The sequence below is a fragment of the Ambystoma mexicanum genome, chromosome 2p (genome assembly GCF_040938575.1).
Source record: "Ambystoma mexicanum isolate Mex_15411 chromosome 2p, UKY_AmexF1_1, whole genome shotgun sequence".
NCBI classification, from domain to species: Eukaryota; Metazoa; Chordata; class Amphibia; order Caudata; family Ambystomatidae; genus Ambystoma; species Ambystoma mexicanum.
Window position 1 is genome coordinate 765,149,710 of NC_090923.1, and position 21,709 is coordinate 765,171,418.

Genomic DNA, 21,709 nt, shown 5'->3' on the forward strand with positions numbered 1-21,709 from the left:
GAAATTATTTGATTGCATGCACTGTTCTCTATTAAACGATGCACACAGAGAATGTCTTTAAACTGAGATAATTAATGTTAAACACAACAAGACCAAATAAGCATAGAAAATATACTATGTTGTAGCCTTTATTGAAAGAAAAGGGGAATATAAATCTGATTTTGCATGTTTGTTGCCACGTGAAAGGGGAATATATTAAACTGTCCAACCCTGAATTTGAGAAGGAAGTGATAAAGAATAAGTGACTACAAACCACACAAGAGGTCTAATGCACTAATAATAGCACACATGTTTTCAGATTGACTGAGTACACATAATGTAAATAGCACATAATGAAAATAGCACATATATATTATCTGGTACAAAATACATCTCATGTGGCTCTGACATCCTTTGAACATTATCTGTGAACTTTGGTCCACCTAAGCTGTAAGTGGGCAAGTATCAGTTCTTTTGTGAAGCACAAATGCGCAGATCCATCATTTAATTTAAAGGAGACATATGTGTTTACCCTGCACAAATTACTGTTTTCAAAATACAAAAAACAAGTGAAATAAATTAGGCTTTTCATGGTCTTATTTTTGTAAACTTATCTGAAAGTTCACCCTGGTAGGAGAATTTTGAATGCATTGCCAGACAGTAAATGCAACTTAAAATAAGCAGATGTCTTAATGGGGGCACTACATGACAAGAAGTCGTACAGAGAGATGGAATGGTCTGCCTTCATAGGTCAATATGGCACTAGAAGGGGAATACATATATTAGTGAAGGGAAAGGTGACAGACTGGGTCAGGTACTACTGCCAGAAAATGGTTTCATGGGAGGAGCATAGCCCCAAGGGAAGCTGTTATGCATTGTGCTAGTGGACCACTGCAGTATGTTACCTTCAGGGGGAGTGGTGGCAGGGGTGTTAGGGGCAGGTGCAATATGGCCTTGTGAATAATGTCTGTTTCCTTAAAGGAGCCTATGAAAAGGGTCTTTTGTTTTTAAGACAGCAGGTGGATTTGTTGGTACCAGGTGCAAACAACACATGTAATTCAAGCTCAATTGTATAGAACAATGTGCAGCACAAATCGATGTATTTAAAATAATTTTTAGTAATAACCTTGAAACCCCTGGCCTGATTAAAAAAACAGATAGAGATTTAGAATTTGTGCAACCACATGAATCACATATATGTACAGTGCACAGGATGCCAATCTTGCAGTTTTACCCCATCTGCAAATGAAAAGAAGGACATCTGTAACAAAACAAAAAACAATTGTGAATGTTTACATACTAGCATACCCATTAATAATATGCTTTACAGGAAATATGCTGGTTTGTCTTCAGGTGGTTTCCTGTTTAAACAATGGAAAGAAAGGTTTCTATACTTGTCAGTGGAAGGCAGCCTGCAGATATGCCGAGACACCATGTCACCACCGGAATGGGAAATCTCTCTGCAGAAGAGCTGCGAAGCTATATTGGACGGAAGGGAACTCAATGATATGCCCAAGCTTCCCTTGGGAGCCCAAAGAGAGAACTGTCTGGCCCTCATCCTGAGCAATGGCAAGCTCCTGCTTCTCCTAGCCTCCAGCAGACAAGAATGCAGGTACAACAACTGTGGTGGTATACGAATGATGGAGGGTGGCATTCATGAAATGTAATTGTGTATAATATGAAGTAAACACAGAGGCGGTTAGTAGAGCTCCGTTTGAAGGGGTTAGTGATAGCACTAGTAAGCTTAAAAAAATGGAAGCCCATCAAGTGCTCCTTAGCTCAAGTTGCCAATATCTTGGTAATTATCAATTCGAATTTGGATAAATCATTAGACGCCAAATTTCTCTAAGGCTTGAAAATCCCACCCCATCTAAATCGTGGCTAATTCTGATGAATTCGAGTGTAAACACCATGGCAGCCAACGTGTAGTAGAATCAGTTTACAGTGTATCTATGAGACACAGCACATAGAGGGACAGCAATAGTCTCTCCCCAGAACCTGAAACAGAGATTGCAGGTGGAACACAATCATACCTGCAACTAATGTCTTTGGCCTTGAAATTATATTTATAATCCGTGAAAAAAAGTTGTCAGAGTGACTTTATTGCTATGTTTATCTTTAAAAAAACCTTTGAAATGTAGTGGAACGAACTTTGTCAAACACCCCACAAATTTACATAAAGCAACCGTAATTCCAGCATTTTAAATCAGGCATAGCTTGACCATAACCATACACTGCTCATTATGCCTCTTGTCTAATTGACATGGGAAACCAGGTGTTCAAAATCATTTTTACATTTCTTGTGAGCTTTAATTTTGTGTTAGCCCTCATGTCTAATCTAATGTGACTCAATCCAGATCGGGCTGCTACTTCTTTCCCCAGCTCCTTTTGTTGCTCATGTTCTGTAAGATGTGTGGTGGGAATATGCATGCCAATTCTTTTGGCATATATGGCATTATGAGTGGTACAAGGCTTTGGATGAGTAAAAGTTTTATTTTTTTTAAATGATGACAGTCCATCCAATCCACCTGGGATGGTGGGATTTTATTTTAGGCCATGGCCAAAATGGCTTAAACATTGTATTGTTTGACGGTCAGGGCATGGTTTATGGCCATGTCTGTGGCCACTGTGGGTGAGGCATGGCTACACAAGCAAACCAAAGTGGTGTCTGGCCATAGCCAGCAGCCACGGCCCCGCATTCCTATACCCCAAACTTCCCAAATTCCCATCATTGCAATGCGGCATGGCCAGTGGCCACGCTTGTGGCATGCTCTAGGTCCGGCAAGCCCCCGTAGCGCACACTGGGCTGCAGCCAGCCCCATTAGCCAGTTCCCCACCTTTGAAGGTTCATGGGCCACCAGTAGCCGTGTGGACCTGTGGTGGGCCATCAGCTATCAGCCTGAGCCCTTGTCCACCTCACTGACCAGTTGGTGACCTACGGGCCACCAGTTATCTGCAGACCTGGTCTGCTGAGCTAATAATAGCCAAGGGGAAGATCCAATCCAAAACTCATGCTTATTTTTAGGTGGATTCACCATGAAAGACACCGGCCACTATAGCAGCATTTCAGAAAATGTTTTGACCACCCGACCAATCATATTGGCTCTCTTTCCCTTTGCTATGTTTATAGATATGAGCCAGGTCTCTGGATTTATATTACTCAAAAAACTCCTTGAAATTAGATATGTGGTTCCAGTATTGTACTATGCGAACTGCTCATCTCTAACAGGTGTTTGGACAGATGCAAAACAAACTGCTTATTGGAATAATGCCTAACTTACAAAAACACACATCAGAACCAGACACCGTTACTCACTAACGTTTGGCACAAATCCATCTGCTTGAGCTGCATCTGCGAGCAGAATCCCACCTATGGGAAATAAAAGGAAACATATATGCTTTTGGGATCCACCTAAAACTTTGTGGAGGAAAGAGGATGAAAAGGAGTGCCTTGCCTTTCCTCCTCTTCGAAATTTCTGGATGAATTCAGTCCACTCTCCATCAATGGAACAAGAGATGTCATAGCACCTTTATTCTCACATCCAAATTGTGAGGCCATTTTTGTGTTCCTCTTTCTCACTAAGTATATCAAAAGAGTCCAACATGAGAGTACCAGACCTTTCATCTTGGAATACAAATCCTCTATCAGAATACTATGTGTATGGCTATTCTAGGTTTTGATAATGTATCATTCAGTAGCAGAAGTGCAAACTTCCCAAAATAAGTCTGATACTTTAAAAAAGAACATTGTCAAATTTGAAAAAAAAGATTGTTTGCCAAGAATACACACCAGTGCGTAAAGCAATGTTTAATTTTGAATGCTGGCTATTGATTGCACAAACACTAATAATTAACAAATAAATACAAATACCAAATAGATCCTGCAGTCTGCTCCTCTGGTCCCTTACTGAGTCTTTCAGAATACAAGCTCTGCCGGTAGAACCTTTCTGCATCCTCTTACATCGCCGCCCACCCATCATATGAAGAACCCTCAGTGGAATTGCAAAATTTCTGCATGAAACATGCAATGACAGTGTATGTCTCTGAATGCTGTGGTAACTGCTGTTCTTAGTTACCTTTAACCATACAAACACAGCTCCCACTCCACTCATCTCTGCTTCAAGATATCTGTTGCCCTCTGGTTGTGCTAATGTCAGCAGCAGCTGAGGGGTCTTAATCAAATATGCACCTTACAAGCTAACTCTCATCCTCTTAGAGAGCGAGTAAGAGAGAGACAGAGAGGGAGCGGAAGTGATGAAGGCAGGAGAGAGATAGAGAGACAGAAAGAGAAAGGGTGCTAGACAGGCATATGATATAAGACAAATCTAAATTCAAGCAGTCTTTTGTTTTAAGTATAGACATAAAATACACTCCCTTTCTCCAGCTCACAATGCTATCACTATGGAGGGGGAGGACGACCCAATTAAAAAGGAAAATGGGAAACAATAAGACCTAAGGCATCACCCCCTACAGGACCTCTTTCAGAGCTTTGAGTATCACCTCATGCAATAGCTTCTCTTCTCTGACTGTGGAGGGAAGGACACTGTTTATGGAGAACAGGGGTTTGGCCCGTTAAGTAAAGAGTTTGGCTGACCTTCAGCCAAAGAGAGACTTTGTGAAGTAGCTGGCCATGATAAAGGGAGGTCTTAATGGATAAGAAGATAGGTCATAAAGAGTGATGAAGCAGCTGACTTGAAGGTGATCCCACACAGCACAACCCACAGCACCAGATCACATCAGGTGAGTGCCCCATCAGCATTGCTCTTCCCAGATAACATATCCCTAATATTCATATCCCTAAGAAAATATTAGATATTGTTTGTGGCATCATAGCCTGGATAGCTTCCCTGGAGCTTACTTACACTATGCACCAGATTAAAAAAGAGAACTGAGGCAGCACTGATGGTTAGATCACTGAGACAGGGAATAGATGTGAATAGAGCCTTAGAACCAGAAAACAGGACACATTACACACACAGAAATGAGGATCTCCTTAGGATGTTTGGTTGGACCTTGGAAGAGTACAAGAAGAACGTTAGCTACACAACAAAGGAAAGGGACCAAGCATGGGAGACCTTGGTGTGGGGTATCACACTCAAGAATCTGAATGGCTGGATTATAATAAAACATTATCATGATTTGTGTATATTTCCTGAGCACTGCCCTAGCATTGGGAAGCAGCAGAGCATTTTACAATCATACGGGGAAGAACAGGGTAAGGGAAGCAGAGATACAAGGGAGTGAGGTGCTAACAGGGGGAGAGCTGGCAATTTGACAGCAAGGGATTGACAAGCATCCAGGGAAGGAAACAGTGGGAAGCTGATCACCTAGTCTCAGGTAGGATGGGGGCATGTAGGGTATGAAGCCACAAGTTAAAGTTGAGAAATTCCTTGAAGATCCCTCCTGAACTGTAGAGGTGAAGGGGTGAGACTGCTGTTGACTCACAAACACAGGCCAGGCTGGCCCACACCGGCATGAGTCATTCAGCATGGTGTGGTCATGGGTACTAGTGTGGCTGGTAGAGAGGCAGATCTTGCTCCAGCAGCCGATCACTTCCAATTTGCCTTGGGCATGGTTAGGGGACATAACTTATCTTTGCCTTAGACTGCCTGTCTTCACCTCACAACTGGAAGGCCTTGGAAAGGACTGCTCTCCCAACAGGAAACACAAAATCTTCTTCAGGGGTTCAAGCCCAGAGATGTTTCAATGAAGGAAGTCCTTCTTTTTAAAGGCTACATTTCACAGGTGATTTTCCTTTCTGACATCACACACAGAGTGATTTGTGCCAAAGGAAGTATCGGGGACAGGAAGATAGAGATGTAAAGAGAGAAAACAAGATGATGGGTACCTCCTCCAGCTGGTATGAGCTGGGTTGAGCTCTGGTATGAGCTCTCTCTGTGTGCACTAACCCAGCCCATTCCATTGTCAATAAAATCAAAAGCCCTTTTGGTATGCAGAAACTGGTGTGAGACCAGTCCTTCTGTGAAGGATGTGCCCTTTGATTCATTTTCCCAGGATTGCTGCCTGTGGAGTGGCTTTCTCACTGCAGATGGTGTTACCTGCTCTCACACGGAATCAAAGAGAGTTAATCCCCAGGTCTACAGTCTTGCTACAGTCTTGCTGGGAGCACCGGGGATAGCCTAACTGAGGAGAATACACATAGCCCTTCCACGGCTGAGCTGATTTTACAGAGATGACACATGTGTGATAGCAATTGGTTGGCCAGTCACCCTTTCTGATCTGAAATTACCTGCCTAATTGTATTAGTTACTAAAACTCAAAAAAGCCTGGGCATCTATACACCCTTGTCAGATGGCTTTTTATTAGACTTAAATAAATAAAATTATATAAATAATATATATTAAAGACATTCTTATATAAAGCAATCATATATATAATACAACATCTTCACAATAGCAAAATCACTATGTTAATTAAACTACATTTCTTTGCTTCTTAATTCTGATTCTCATTTCGTCTGCAAGGAAATGTTCAAGGGGCCAACAAACCAAAGGATTGTGGGTCCACATGATTTAAAAGTAGGCTATGTGATATTGGCTAAAATGTAAACATTTTAAAAGATGAATAAAATGTCGCTCACTAGGGCAATCATACCAGGGACAGAAAAACAAAAGTGCTTACTTGTCTCGATATAAATAGCATCACTCACACAAAAAACATTTTTATTTACTACCTATTTCTCCTTCATAATATCAATGAGAGTTTAGGAAAACAGAGTGGTGAAGACTAGTTGTATATTTTCTAGCTTAACAATTATGCACCCATTTAATATATGAATCAATATTCCTATTCCTATTAGAGAAGGGTAAGAACACCCCAGCTGAAGATTTAATTTGATCATTAATTTTCCAATCATGATCATATTTATCTAAACCTAGAGTACCCGTTGCAGATTTGCCTATATAGACACATGTACTGAGTTGTTAAAGTGTTATATGAGACCCAACAAAAACAGGAACTCACAAAAGTGAGACTTCTTTTCTAATTAACATAGAATAGCAAGTCTCCTGAATCTGCTGGGTCAAAGCCACACTATTGTTTGACCAAAATGAAATCCACAGTAAAGATCTAAAAAAATATACAATAGGACTAATGTGGGTCTCGAGACAAAGCAGCTCATAATCTGTGAAATAGGGAACTCACAAAGGTAATGTTAAAAATGCACGCTCAGCAATATCAAGTATGGCGAGAGATACTGTGGTCCACACTGCCGTTGAGTAGTGGGCTAAACCATCTACTTTCCTTTATTTACTTTTAGAGTGAGAATAATCACATTCCCCCCAAATGTGTAGGAAAAGCATAACATCCTGTATTCTCTTGCGACACTAGCAACGACACCTGCTGCCCTGCAGGAATAGTCAACTAAAAATGTCATCCCTGGATATATAAATGAGTTAAACTTTTAAACAAAGCAGGAATGCTCTTCTTGTTTCCAGTGTAAACCGAAACCTGCAATTTCTTGATGTTAACTGATGACTGATGTTGAACTACATTAGTCTGAAGGCCATGAGTGCACAGGTGTTTTTGTACGGCCACTGTCATACCACCGATGGGAATAACATCGCAGTCATTCAAAGCAGAAACATAGGATATTAGAGATTAACAGTATCACCTGACTATCTAAATAAGCCACATATTAAACAACAGTGATGCTAACACGCACCAGTGACAAACACCTTGATGGACTTCATAAGGATTTGTAGATTTGTAATTCCTGTGACAGGCTACATAATCTACAGTATTATAATAGAACTGTGTAATGATACTTAAACATTCTTAATCAATACTCATTTTGCAGGGTATGGGCCGTAAAATTTTGCGATAAACCCTTTGAAAAGCCACAGAATTCCATGAAGGTTTGGTAAAGATGGCCCCTAAAACTCAAAAATGAAGAAAACAATCCAAAGGCTGCTTGGTATTACCCCATTGTGGATGAAATCCAAGTTGACAATCAATAACAATGGTATTAACTGCAACCCAGTTCCACAGTTGATGATAGATACTTTTACCCAAAATGTTGAGCTCCTTGAAAACAGAGTTTATTTTTGTAGTCACAAGGAGCCTACAAGTGATTAATAGAGAATAAAACCCTATCCCAAGCACTGCTTCCCCTAACCGTACCAGCCACCTCAATGAGCCCTACACCATGATGCGACCCCTATGGGACACACGCATGGCCCTGCTGCCCCAGTTAGCCCTCTATTAGATGGAAAACCCTGTCGAATCCATCATGGGCACATAATGTGATCCAGCTGGAGCTTGCCTAGAATTGCCATATATCCTTGCATTGGCAGCCTGCACTGACCCTGACACTCACCCTCATAACAACTACAGTTAGCCGCTCATATGTGCACCTTCACCTGAGAATTGTCTCCCCCACTGTCCACTTCACCCCTTATCATGCAATCCCCCATTTTGTTGTCAAGAGTTGACCCCCACTTCTCTCAGCTTCAACCGCCGCCACTCGCTGAGTTCATGCCATCTGACACAGTAAATTTGTAAACCTGTGCACATTGTCTGGGCCACCATAATTTTACGACCCTGCTACGGATGCCTCGCCTAGGCCCTCTACTCTGCGGTCAGCTATAACCACTGCCCCAGGTGCCCCATTGCCTATGCCACTAGCCACACCCCCTAGATCGGTCCCCAATGTCCAGTACAATGACTACCATTGGTCACAGCAGCACACTTCCCAGCCTATCCAGCTATACAACTGTACCAGGCACCAGCGCAATGCCTTTGGGATCTATCCCCGTCCCGTCGTGGCACGTACAAGGTTAACTAACAACCCCCTCAGTATGTGAGCATAACAAGGTCCAAATTGTCTGTCTCTCTTCCAGTTGCTATCTCGCATCCTTATTCAAGGATCTCATCCATCCATACAATCTGGCAAGATCCCCAACGCCTAACTACTAGCAACAGACCCCTCCCGTCGCAACACTTACCTTGTTATCTTACAACTCCTCTCATTATGTGAGCATAAGTAGGTTCCCTATTGTCTTTCTCTCCTCCAGTTGCTAGCCAGCATCCTTACTCAAGGACCTGAACCCATCCATACAATCTGGTAAGATTCCTTACTGACTAACAATTAGTAACATACTTTTTCAGTGATCAAAGCTAACCAGCCTTCCATTTTCCCTCCTATTCCTCCATCCTATGGAATAACTTCCTGGGTGCAAAAACTTGTTTTACAAAACACTAAACAATCACTGTTTAAAAATGTTCTTATTTATGTATATACTGAAATGCCATGCTACACATATCACAACACCACTCACGATCTCACCTAACAAACATGAGTTATGTATTGTGATATTACTCATCTTATGTCATGTAATATGTTGAGTTGCAATATGTCACTTTTAACCACATTGTCACCTTCAAACACTTGCACCTCACCACGAATCACATAGCCTTGATAAAGATCTATGGTTTAAACATGTGTTGGCTTTCCCAATGTGGCCTTCCGCATGTGACTAGCACCACTTGTTCCCAGCGAACTACTGACCATTACGCTGTGATTAAATCAAGACAAAGTACACATTAAGTGTCCTGACCCTTTATTTGTCGTAAGCACCCAGATGTCATTATTATTCACTGATCCAGCGCCAATACATATGGGGTTTCTACCATCTTTCTTACCTTTATGGATCGACTGGGGGAAGTGTAAGACAAGGTGGGAAAAGGGAAGAAGTGGTGGATGGGGTATTCCTTCTGCAAGTGCAAGTAGAGGAACTTCGAGCAGCAAACAATGATCTAGAAGACAGGAATCAGCAGTGCAATTTGCACCTCTTTGGGTTTCTGTATGTGGCTGAAGGGAGTGACACTGTTGGCTTTCTAGAGAAGTGGCTTCCAGCCACCTGAAGATGGGGTTTGCATAAGGGCTAGAGATACAGAGAGAACACAGGGTATGAAGGAGGAACGAAAGCAGTATTCAAGTGCTAAGGCCCATGATCGCTTGTTTCCTCAGATGCCCTCATGTAAAGTAGATCCTATATGCACCCAAGAAGGATAGTGCAATAACATGGGACGGTCACAAGATATACACAGCATCAAACTTTTCCAGGGAGACATTGCAATTAAAATGCTTTCTTAAATCTCAGACTGTTGCTCCTGAAGCAGGACTTGCGATATGGGCTATTGGAACTGGCGAGAATGCTGGTCAAAAAGGATCACAGAGCCTTCAACACTATGGGACTACCTACAACAAATGGAAACACAAACCATGGATACCACTGAACCAAGAGCTAAGACTGGGCAAGACAAGGAAGAGCATTTCCAGGAACGTTTGCATGAAAGTCAAAGGAAGGAAGTAGCTGATAGGGGTCTATGGGCCCATCGCAAGTTGATAACTGAAAAACAGCAAGCCCTGGAGGGATCCCAAATGGAGAGGGTAAGAGAGAAATCAGGAACACCACTGAAGAACTGTAAATGAGAAGGGTAGGGGAATAGAGCAGAGGAATTAAGGATGGAAGCAAGAGGCAGGAGTACACAATGGAGGTAGGGGATCCGGCACAAGGAGCAAACTGAACTTCGCTCGCAGGAGAGTGGAGGCTGCTAAAAATGTAAGTTGAGGGGGAAGAGGGGAGCGAGGAGAGCTGTTCGGGGGCCAGTGGAAGATGGCTGGTAACTGCACCAGGGACAGGAGTAACTTGAACGACATAACCAGGATCCAGGGAGACTGAGCGCTTAGAAGGGGTGATGGAAAATATCCGAAAGCGCCGGAATCTGTTGGTTCATGTTTTGAGTTTACAAATTGTTAAGATGTATGAGTTGTGGTTGCTAGAGAGAGCTAATGTTGAGAGTCAGGGGGTTGGAGTGCGTTCGGGTGGTGGGGATTCCAAACGATTGCAGGAATGTGTCATTGACGATAAAGGACAGAGTTCATGATAGGGGTGAAGGCCTAAAAATATTATAGTTAAATGTAAATGGCTTAAAACACTACATGAAGAGGAACAAAATATGCAATACCTGCCGCCTAAAAAGGTAGATATAGCACTTTTACAGGAAACACATCTGGATAGAAAGGAAGTGGAAAAATAGCGCGGGATGGGGTCGGAGGGGTGTATCATAGTAGCTTGGAGACCCATTTATATACAAGTCAGGGAAGCCTAAATATGGTAATGCCAGGGATAGGGACCATATGGAGCAGCTTATGACAACTCAGGGTCTGTGGGATCCCTGGTGGCTGTTGCAACCCATGAGAAGGGAACTTAGCTTCACATCATCATGCATGGAACAAGGATACATATAGACTACTTCTTACTTTCCACAAGACATTTGCATAGCGTGATACATTGTGGCATCCTGCCAGGTGGGGTCTCTTATCATGCAGCGGTGAGCATAACACTAGAAACATCATTAGTGAAAGCTAAGCAGGGGGAAAAGGCGGGACAGTTGCTAGCAGCCCAATTGAGGCAAAGGGAGGAGCAGGCAAATACTTCTCTGATCTGAAACATAGGGCCTCATTACAACTCAGGCGTTAAGGGTTAACGCCGTCGTTAACCCTTAACGCCTGATTCCGATTTTAACGGCTGCTTCTAGCAGCTGTTAAAATCCATGGAGCTAAACAGCCTTGGTGCTAATTACGCCACCGTAATTTACGGTGGCGTAATTAGCACCTTCCCCACTCCCATTAGGCCATATGGGGCAAAAATGGGAATGGGGAAGGGTAAAATGGGAAATGGGGATTTACCGCCCTACTCACCTTGGAATGGGGCGGTAAATCCACCATCCACCATGGTGTAAACGCAGTTTACACCATGGTGGTAAAGTTGGCGTACTTACCGCCTGGGTCGTAATGACCCCCATAGACTCTGGGGCACACATTAGCAACCCAAAGGAAATTGGGGTAGAATGTTGCCAGTTCTATGGCAGAGGCAGCTTCAGAATCAGTCTTCATGCCCTATATCCATCGTCCGTCATTGAATGGTTAGGAAAAGCATATGATAGGAGGCCCTACCCTTGTTTCAGAAATTGAAGAGGCCATCAAAAGCATGAGTGCAAATAAATCGCATGGGGAAGATGGGCTACCCATTGAGTTTGACAAAGTGGGGGTCAAAGTATCAGAGACATTAGCCAGACTATACAATGAAGTGGTTCAGGAAGGGGCTCTGCATCCAGATTTTAATAGAGCACTGATCACCATGCAGCCCAATCCAGGGAGCGATCTGACAAACTGTGGAAGTTACAGGTCCATCTCATTGAATAAAAAAGACAATACAATTAGGGGTAAAGTATTAGCAACGAGGCTGCAGAAAGTGATCACCAACCTGGTACATCATACACAAGTGGGATGCATGCCTAGAAGAGCAGCAATGACCAATATGCAGTTACTCTTCCACACGCTATGGCAGGAGAGAGGAGGTGCCCCGGTAGTAGCGCTCTCTCTGGATGCCGAAAAAGTGTTCGATAGGGTTGTGTTGGGTACCTCTTCAGGACACTGGAAAGGTTTGGCCTAGGGGCAGACTTTATTAGAAAATATTACCTGCTACAGTGCCAGCCTACTGCTAGGGTAAACATAGGTGAGCATATCTCAGACCCCTTCCCCATTACTAGGGGAAATAGGCAAAGCTGACCACTATCTCTGCTGTTATTCTCTCTAGCGTTGGAACCATTGTCTGCAGCAATACGGGAGGGGGAAGGTATAAAAGGAAGCCAAATACTGGTAGGAGAAGTAAAAGCTCTGCTACACTCAGATGATATTATGTTGACATTAGATGATCTGGGTCCTTCGATAGCTGCGCTGGTGCAGGTAGTGCTAGTTTTCTTGCTTTTCTCCGGCCACAAAATTTCAGGTGGGTGGACAAAGTTATGAAGTATCTTAGGATATACCTAAACCCAGGACTAGAAGATATGGTCAAGGATAATGCTGGAGATCCTGGGATGAAATTGGGGTTGATATGGGTAGGTGGAATGCGCTAAATGTGTCCGTAAGGGGCAGTGTACAGGTAGTAAACATTTTCATCACAGCGTGCCTGAATCATATTTTTAATGTTACCACTAGAAATGCCATCCGTACTGATGAAAAGAACACTAGGAGACATTAAAGACTTTGTGTGGGGAAGCATGAAGCTGCGTCTCCAATTGGAAAGCTAAATGCCTCCATCAGTACCGGGGGCCATCATTTACCTACTGTGGAGCTATATTATCTAGCGCGGTAGCTGCAGAGTTGGTGCTATTTTGGAACAATTTGGATCTAATTTCGAGATGGGCCCAGCTGGAACAGTGGTTGGGGATGGTACGAGGAAAAGCTTTGGTGTATGGGGAGACAAGAGATTATGGGAAACCCCCAATTCTTAGAGCAACAATGTGAGCGTGGGAGAGAGCACATACGTTACTAAAGGTTGATGGCCAGTGGCAGAAGAAAGTGCTCTTATGGAACAATAAACTTGTAAGGATAGGTGATGAGTGCATAAAGTGGATGGATTTGGAGTCCAAGGGAATTAAGTGAATAAAATATATATGAGTGGGGGAGGACGCACCTAGCTTTGAGACTCTGGCAGCTAGTTTCAATTTAAGTAGCCAAGATCAGTGGAGATCTATGCAGCTAGTGCACAGGGTCTCAAAGGTGTTTAGAGATATTAAGGAATCACAGAGTAGGGAAGGCCTTGATGCACTGGAATGGAAGAAAATCAATAATGGGTACTGAAATGAAGCAGCACCCAGCCTTTTCAGGTTGACTTGCCAGGTGTATTACATGCTTCTTAGGTATCTCTACAGGCAGTCAATCAAGTTACTTTTAAATTACATAAATGACATTAAACACTGGCGGCCCATCACCCAGGCAGAGGGCTAACCAACTGACCAGGCTAGAACCTTCACTCACACATTCCAACACTCAGACATCAACACTCCACATGACATCACAACATTCCTGCTTACCCAGGCCAGCCATAAACAACAGGTACAATGTATGCAGCATTAAGGGACAATGTGTATGGGGAAAACCCGGAAAAGGAAATAGTGGAAAGATGGGAGAAATCGCTGAAGTCTTCGCTATGGGAGGACAACGTTAGAAGTGTTTTAGAGAACTATGCCAAAAGGGGGCAGGGAAGTAAGGCGCAAGCTGACACAGTTCAAAATCTTACAGGGGTGGTACTGGACCCGAAGTAGGCTTCACACAGCTGGGTTACTACAACATAATTCGTGCTGGAGATGTGGGGAGCCAGAGGCAGACACTTTCCACATATTATGGGAGTGTGCTCAGCTAAAAACGTACTGGGAGATGATACACGATCTGGTACAGAATACATTGGGGAAAGTGTTGAGGTACAGCCCATTGCTATACATTCTAGACGACACATCACACGAGTGTGGGCCAACCACAAATGAGAAGAAACGGCTGATCACAGTTTCCCTGGTAGCCAAGCAAGGTATAGTACAATTGTGTGGTAGCAAGCAACCGCCCGCGACACAAACATGTGAGGAAGAGCTTTTGAAAATAACAGCACATGTAAAAAATTATATACCGAGCGCAGGACAGGGAGAATGAGTTTCAGGACACATGGGGCACTTATCTGCGCTTGAATGAAAAAAGGACTGTAAGAATATCTTTAGGTATGTGCACATAAGAATTGTGAAACTTCCTCACCACTGTATGTATCCCAGCTTTACACACCTTTACACAGGACTAGGGCTTCATTTGCAAGGCCAGATAGAAGTAAGGGTAGCAGAAAGTGACACCCATCTTAACAGAGATCATCTGCTGCCTTTGACTAATAAGCTAAAAGTTTAATTTAGCTTACTACAGCAGTGTAGCCGATTAGGCACCCGACCACATTAGCTCAGAGAGTTAGTTAGTTTAGTTTGGCTTCTTTAGTTATGTTCATGGTCATCTCTTCATCAGTCACCTCCTGTTCTTTGTTATGTCTGCTACTCGTGCTCATGCTGTTCAGAGGAATTGATGCGGGTCTCCCATAGGAGGAGGTGGCCAGGTTCACCGTGCAGCCGTATATCCACAATAGTGTCCAGCAAATGATGGAAGTTCAGGGGATTTACACTACGGATTGGAGACAACAGACAAAGACAACGTGGGAACGAGTGCATGAGCTGTGCTGAACTGAATTGACTAGAAGGGTGTGTTAAGGGAAGACTATGGACACATAAGTGTTAGGGTTATTGGTAAGGATGAGTTTTTATTTCATGGTTAGTAGCAGACTGTACCGTCACCACATGGCAGTGAGGTTAGATATGTTATATTATTATTATTATTCTATATATAGTACTATTGTTTATTGGGGGTATAAGGGAGGAGGGATGAGGTGGAGCATCTGACGGGCGAAAGAGTAGTTTTATTTGTGTACAATCAAACTCATTGTGTACGAGCAGGAGGGGGTATCTTGTAAACAAAATGATGTCAAAGCAAGATGAATGTATTGGTTTGTGAAAAGTTTAATACAAATCTTTGATCGCAAAAATTGTTGCACAGATTTGCTACAAAGGAAACAGTAAGCATCCATTCATTAACTGGCTACAATAGTTATAGCCATCAAAATAAACTTGACCTCTTAACGTATGTTCACCATTCTTCTTGCTCAAACCTCGACCTTTAAAACAGAAATGGCAATCCGTCGGGATCACTGTGCGCATGCCTCTGGGGGACCAGGCGACAGAGCACCTTTTCCTTGGGGGCGTCTCTCAGCATAGCTTTTTCAATGCAACTACAAGTGTTAGAATCGCCACACTACTTAACGTGACAAAACAAAAAACAAAAACAGGCTAAAGAGTAAGGCAAATAAAATGCAAAAAGGTTCTTAACAAAATGGCTGTGTTGTGGAAAGAAGCACACAATCTACTGACGATTAAATAATGCTTACAACCCCGATCCAATCATACACTGCTTCATCACATTACATAAACAAAGAAACTCCTCATTCACAAAAACACTAGGCCAGCACTCCAAGTGAGTACATGTCAATTTTCAATGACAACATAGCTACTCTGGTTTTCAATGTTAAGTTGTCCTTTCATTAAAAAATTAAATTGAATAATTCTTACATAGGTTATAATCACCAATGCACTTTTAACTAAAAAATTAACATAAACATCTGGGAAGTAAAAATACCTTCAAAATTCACTACATAATACAAATGCAAGGAAAGAGTACAAAAGAGGTGTGGCTTTAAGCAGGGATGGGTGTAAACTGGCATGGGTTAAACCTACATATAGGCATTTAATGGGTGGACAATTAGCTAAACAATACCTGCTGGCAATGTGTCCATCCTCATATGTCATCTCCATTCTAAAGCTCTGGTTTCCATCTCCACCTCCATTCTTTAGATCTTATTCATATCCTAAACTAACTAGGTCAATTCTACTGCAATTGGATCACAACCAATGGAGCACTTAATAAGTTATCCAAAGTATCAAAACGCAGTCAAAATGTGTCACTCCATTACAATTGTTATAGACGTTGAACAGAAGGCCAGAATGAAGTGGGCAAGCTTGGCCCAGAAAAGGCCTGCTCGCCCAATCCATTGCAGGCACAGGCAAAGTGAGTGCCTCAGTGAGGTCCTAGGGCATTTACATGCCAACCCAACTCCCATAGAGTTGATTAATGCTATTAGCACCCCTGAGCCCTCTCTGGGGTGCTAATATGTGTTGGTTTGGAAGAGAACTGAGTTTGCTCCGACAACGCACACAGAGGCGAAAACGGCTAAGTCACTGTCCATTGTTTATCGTTGCCTGTTGTGTGAGTCAGGAGTGGGTGTTTGGGACAAAGGGGGCAGAACAATTGCTAAATGGGAATGGGGTTGAACTCAGGGGTGAAGGTAGGTATTGAGGTAGGTGGGGAGCCAAAACCACAGGATAGTGGGTACAAAATATTGTAGCAGAAGCAAGTTGCACCAGACACTAGAAAGGAATGTTGACCTATAGGACTCCATGCAATGGGATCTTACTGCCATTGGCAGCACCCATAATATTCCAGTATCAGCGGGATATCTGGTGCTGGTAACGGTAAGGTGAGTTTGCCGGTAACCGTCGGTAGCAACAGCGGGTTACCAGCAAACTAGTAATGAGGGCCATTATTAACTGTTAGAGTAGTCAAACCTGGCTTAGACTGTGACCTGAGTGACTGCTACTTTGTGGGGCATATTCAGGCTACGCAGGTGGAAGTGCCATGCTTTGGAAAGCTCTCGGATCTGCTACTAAAGTTTGAAATCAAAGAAAACACCAAGGGTCTTTGATTCAGGGACTGGTGTAGGGATAAGGCCCATAGAGGGAGGGCAGGAAGTATAATTCTGGCGGAGACTCACTTAAAACACTTTTCTCAAATCCTGAAAGAAATTTGGGAAAGCTCAAACCGACCAGAACGGACAATATTCAGGCTCTTTGTATTTTTGTTTGGGGGGCTTAGAAATACCCATCATCCAAATAAACTCTCCCTGGACTATGATCAGTGAAAACAGATGCAGTTATACCAGCGATTGAGTGACAAGGAAAATTAACAGGGAGTAAAGAGTGGAGCTTTTCCAGTAAACAGTCGACAGTGGAAGGACATCATGTGGCAAGACGAGCTGAAAACCACCTTGTACCTGCTTCACTTATGCCTCACGTGTTTACTCTACAATGATTCATACTGTGCTTAGATTTATGATGTCACAATTGTTCTCTTCTGCTATTTAAGTTCTGTGTTTTCATCTTTGTGCAGCCAATGGTTGAACATACTTCGAAAAATCAAAGAAGTAAGTACACCTTTCTTCTTCTTCTTCTTCTTCTTTAAAAAAAAAAACATCTGTTTTTCCTATTTTCTGAATGTATTATGTTTTGAATGTCATTTACGTACTTCGTGTATTTATTTCACAGTTTTGTGTAACACAAACCTGGTAATTTCAAGTATCATCGAGCGTCAGCCATTCTTAAATGAACCTTTGCATAGAGGGGATATGCATTGTCTTCCAGGGGCAACTGCGGACTTCTCAATGTGGTGAAGCATAACTATTTTCTGGGTACAGTGAACAGAGATTCATAAGCAATGGAATGTGTGCTTGGATGCACAATTCACAAATGGAACTCAAAATAAGAAAGTAGGCCCGGGAAACCTTCATACGGAAATCTGAAAATTCATCAATATTACACAGCGACTAGAACAAAATACGACACATTTATATTTAAGCAATATGACTCAAGCTGCGGGGGCATTACCGACTCAGGTAATGCCCTGGGGCCCATAGTTATAGGCCCGAGCGAAGCGAGGGCCTTAACGAAGGCCCCAGGGCATTACCTGAGTCGGTAATGCCCTGCCGCGATGGTCATATTGCTATTAGTACCCCGGCCTGCATTATATGCGTGACCCGGGCACTAAAAGCATTTTTTTCTGTCCCGAAAAGCCGCGACGTTTTGGGACAGAAAAAAAAAAACAAAAAAAAAGACCAAGAAAATGGCCGCCGGGAAAGGGAAAACGGAAGTCCGGTTTCTCTTTCCATGGCGGCCTTCGGGAGCGGACGCGCTGGGAACACGAGTGTTCCCAGCGCGTCCGCTCCCGAAAAAAAAGAAACAGAAGGTAAGTGGGGTTGGGAGGGCGGGAGGGATGGGAAGGGGGGAGAAAAAAAAAATCGTACCTTCGTCCCTGCCAGGGGACGATGGAAGCCTCCAGCTGTGTGGAGGCGCAGAGTCTCCACACTGCTGGAGGCTGCCATCGTCCCCCACCAGGGACGCAGGAGCAAGAAGGTAAGTGGGGTGGGGTAGGGAGGAGTGAGAGAAGGGAAAAAAAATAAAAAATAAAGCTTACCCGAGTCCCCAGCAGGGGCGGAGGCAGCCTCTCAGCCGTGGGGAGGCTCGGAGCGGGGATGTCCCCGCTTCGAGCCTCCTCATTGGCTGAGGGGCTGCTACACCCCCCCCGCCGAGGACAAGGCAGCTGGAGTCCCAGCCGAGAATCGAAGGATTCTCGGCCGGGTAAGGACCCGGCGAGAGCCAATCAGAATGCGTGTTGCATTCTGTTTGACTCTCGCCGGGTACTAATTATATTTAGACACCTTTAGTACATGACATTATAGTGAACAGTACATGTAGCTTTAGGACTTCAAAGGACAAGTAAGGCAGTAACCAAAAAGGTACAACATAGAAAAGGATAGTATACAAGAGGGCACATATACATACTTTTATCAATTGAATAAGACTGATCCTGTGTTCTCCAGGCCTGGGAACCAGCTGTTATTGAACAAGAAAAAAAGATGTGAAACAAAAAAATGCATCAATGGGAATTCAGGTTTAGGTTTGGAGGCTGATGATCACGATGAGTCACTATCAGACCCCCAGTATTCACATCACCATACCCCTCCATTAATCAAAGGTAGCATCACAGGCATACACAGGGTAGGGCCTGAGCGGGCAAGGCCCACCCATTATCTGTCAATACCCACTCAGCAGCCCTCTGTGGGCATTTGCAGATATTAATGTCACTGCGGTGGCCACAGCTACATTAGCTTCAGGCCCTACTTGCTAGACAATCCTGGATACACCACTGCACTAACAGAAATGACTAGATGAAAGCGAAGCAAGAGGGTATTACACCTGTGGAGGATGTGCAGTATGTAAATGTACACCGTACACTTCAGAAGCAGAAACAGGTCTAGATGTTCATGGAAATCCAGAATTTTCATGAGAAAAGAAAATAGAGAAAATGAGGTACTTCCTAAGTACACCCATTAGAGAACATAGAATTGTGTGCAGGCAGAGATCTTGAATGTATGGCTTTTGCTCATTTAAAGAGCCATGGGATGATGAAAACAGTCTCCCAAGGGGTGTACATATGAGTATAAAAGAGCAAATAACAGGAAAATTACTACAATAATGAGAATAGAGATTGATTTTAAAACTAAGAGCCACATATGGTGTCCATACAAGGAGGTGGAATGGATAAAATGGCAGATTACTGGTTCTGCTGCCCCCCCTCATGTATGCTTCAGCTGCAAAACTGTCTAATAGAAGACACATGCTAGCTTACATCCATACATAAATACCCCTTTTTCATGCATATTGAGCTTTGGGTGGGCAGCTTTTTCTGTAGTCATGCACAATAGAAGCTAAGCCACATGCTTACATTCATACATGCGTTTGATAGCACTCAGAAAAGTGTGAGTCCATTCCAATAACATAAAGCTAACAGAGCAGTCTTCTCTCTTTTTAACCAAGCACCATCACACGTTATCTGCTGATATCAAAAACACCACCAACATGAATGCTTTTAAGTTGGATCTCAAAGTAAATTCATACAACTTGAAAGGCCCACACTCTATCCCAACACTGTATTTCTCCAGAGACCTCTAATGACCATTGTATATATGCTGAGATCTTCCTACAGCTACATCCTTTGGCAATCTTCATGTCTATTTTTGTCCCAGGTCCATGTCCTGCCTTTCACCGATCATACCCTGGCACATTGTCCACTGATCAACAACTTTGATTGGAAGTCCAGGGCATAGCATGTATCTCTGTCTGAATTGCTTGACAAAATACCATGTCTACAATAATCTGCTTGGAAAATAAAAAATGTAAATTTCGGTAAACAATATCAGCTTCTCCAGTTTGTAACTTCAGCAGGACATTTCCAGTGGTGACTACAGATAATCCGGATTAAAAAAGGAGCTCTGTCTGATTCGAAGTGAGAACAGGTTGGAAAAATGCTGCAGCGGGAGAGGGGACAAACCAAAATGAATAAGCATCAGGCTTTAGAGTATCCAGTTTTGTAGCACCACAAATGGCTTATCTCAAAGAAGTGGCTGTCTCCGTATTTCTTCAGATAACAGCACAGAGAGGCAGAACAAGATGCATTTGCTCACGGGTCCCAGATTGAAATTTATGCCATACAGGAGGGTCTTCAGGATCAGATATGGAGCAGCAAAGATTAACATTTCAATGAAGTTCCCTAAGAGGGTAGCAGCCAGAAGGGTGCGTTGTCTTGGAGCAGAGAGAGAATGCAGGAGGTGCAAGCACAGGTCACAAATAATGCTACAGTTCAGACCACTTTGGTGACCTGAAGTGACTTCTCTCATCCAATGAAATCCTAGGAAGTGACATCAAATGACTGCTGACTTCATTGATAACATAGGAATTTCTGTTCTATGATCTTTGACCTATATGACATCACAGCAAGTGGCAAAACTGACGTAAACAATATGTATTAGTTAGAGACAATAGTTTGTAAAGTACAACAAATATTATTTCAGATATGAGCCATATATTTACGGCACTACCTTGATTGTAATGGATACCCTCATGATATGCTTGTGGCATACCCTGCAGAAAGTCACAGGTCGGTACTTCCTCCATATGACAAAACAGCCTCATATGGATAGGTACTATTATTGTATGCTTTTTATAGCCTCACATGCCAGGCAGGCATCATCTGCATCCTTTCAGTAGGTATGGCCTGACCTGCACCTCAAGCCCGCTTCTTGTTAGGAAAGATTTTATAACTGTAGGTAATTTTCCTTCGATGTGGCAACCCCCAAACTTTTTGCTGTTGTTTTACACCCTAATCTAGACTTTGCCGGAGAAGCACAGCCTTCCGCCGCACTCCTCTGGGCTTTCGCTCCATTCTTACGGGGAAACTGACATGCCCTTAAGACAGTCAGTACCGGGAGACTTCGTTTCCCTTAGTCCTTTCCTCATGTTGCAGCTTTTGAGCAACATGAAACAAGAGTGCACCGTAACTTACATTACCGCGCTCTTTGGTCCCTAGTCATTCCAATGGCTCTAGAAACTC

At 43.2% G+C, this 21,709-nt stretch overlaps 1 protein-coding gene across 2 annotated transcripts in view; it reads left to right on the plus strand.

Moving 5' to 3' along the window:
- LOC138566770 (uncharacterized) overlaps positions 1 to 21,709 on the plus strand; it is a 301,285-nt gene that overhangs the window by 185,117 nt on the left and 94,459 nt on the right. Inside the window, exons 2-3 of one of the 2 annotated variants that reach the window (XM_069644415.1) lie at positions 1,310 to 1,591; positions 17,654 to 17,687. In XM_069644415.1, coding sequence (XP_069500516.1) covers positions 1,310 to 1,591; positions 17,654 to 17,687 — 316 coding nt within the window. The remainder of the gene's footprint in view (positions 1 to 1,309; positions 1,592 to 17,653; positions 17,688 to 21,709) is intronic. The other variant, XM_069644416.1, reaches the window with a different exon arrangement.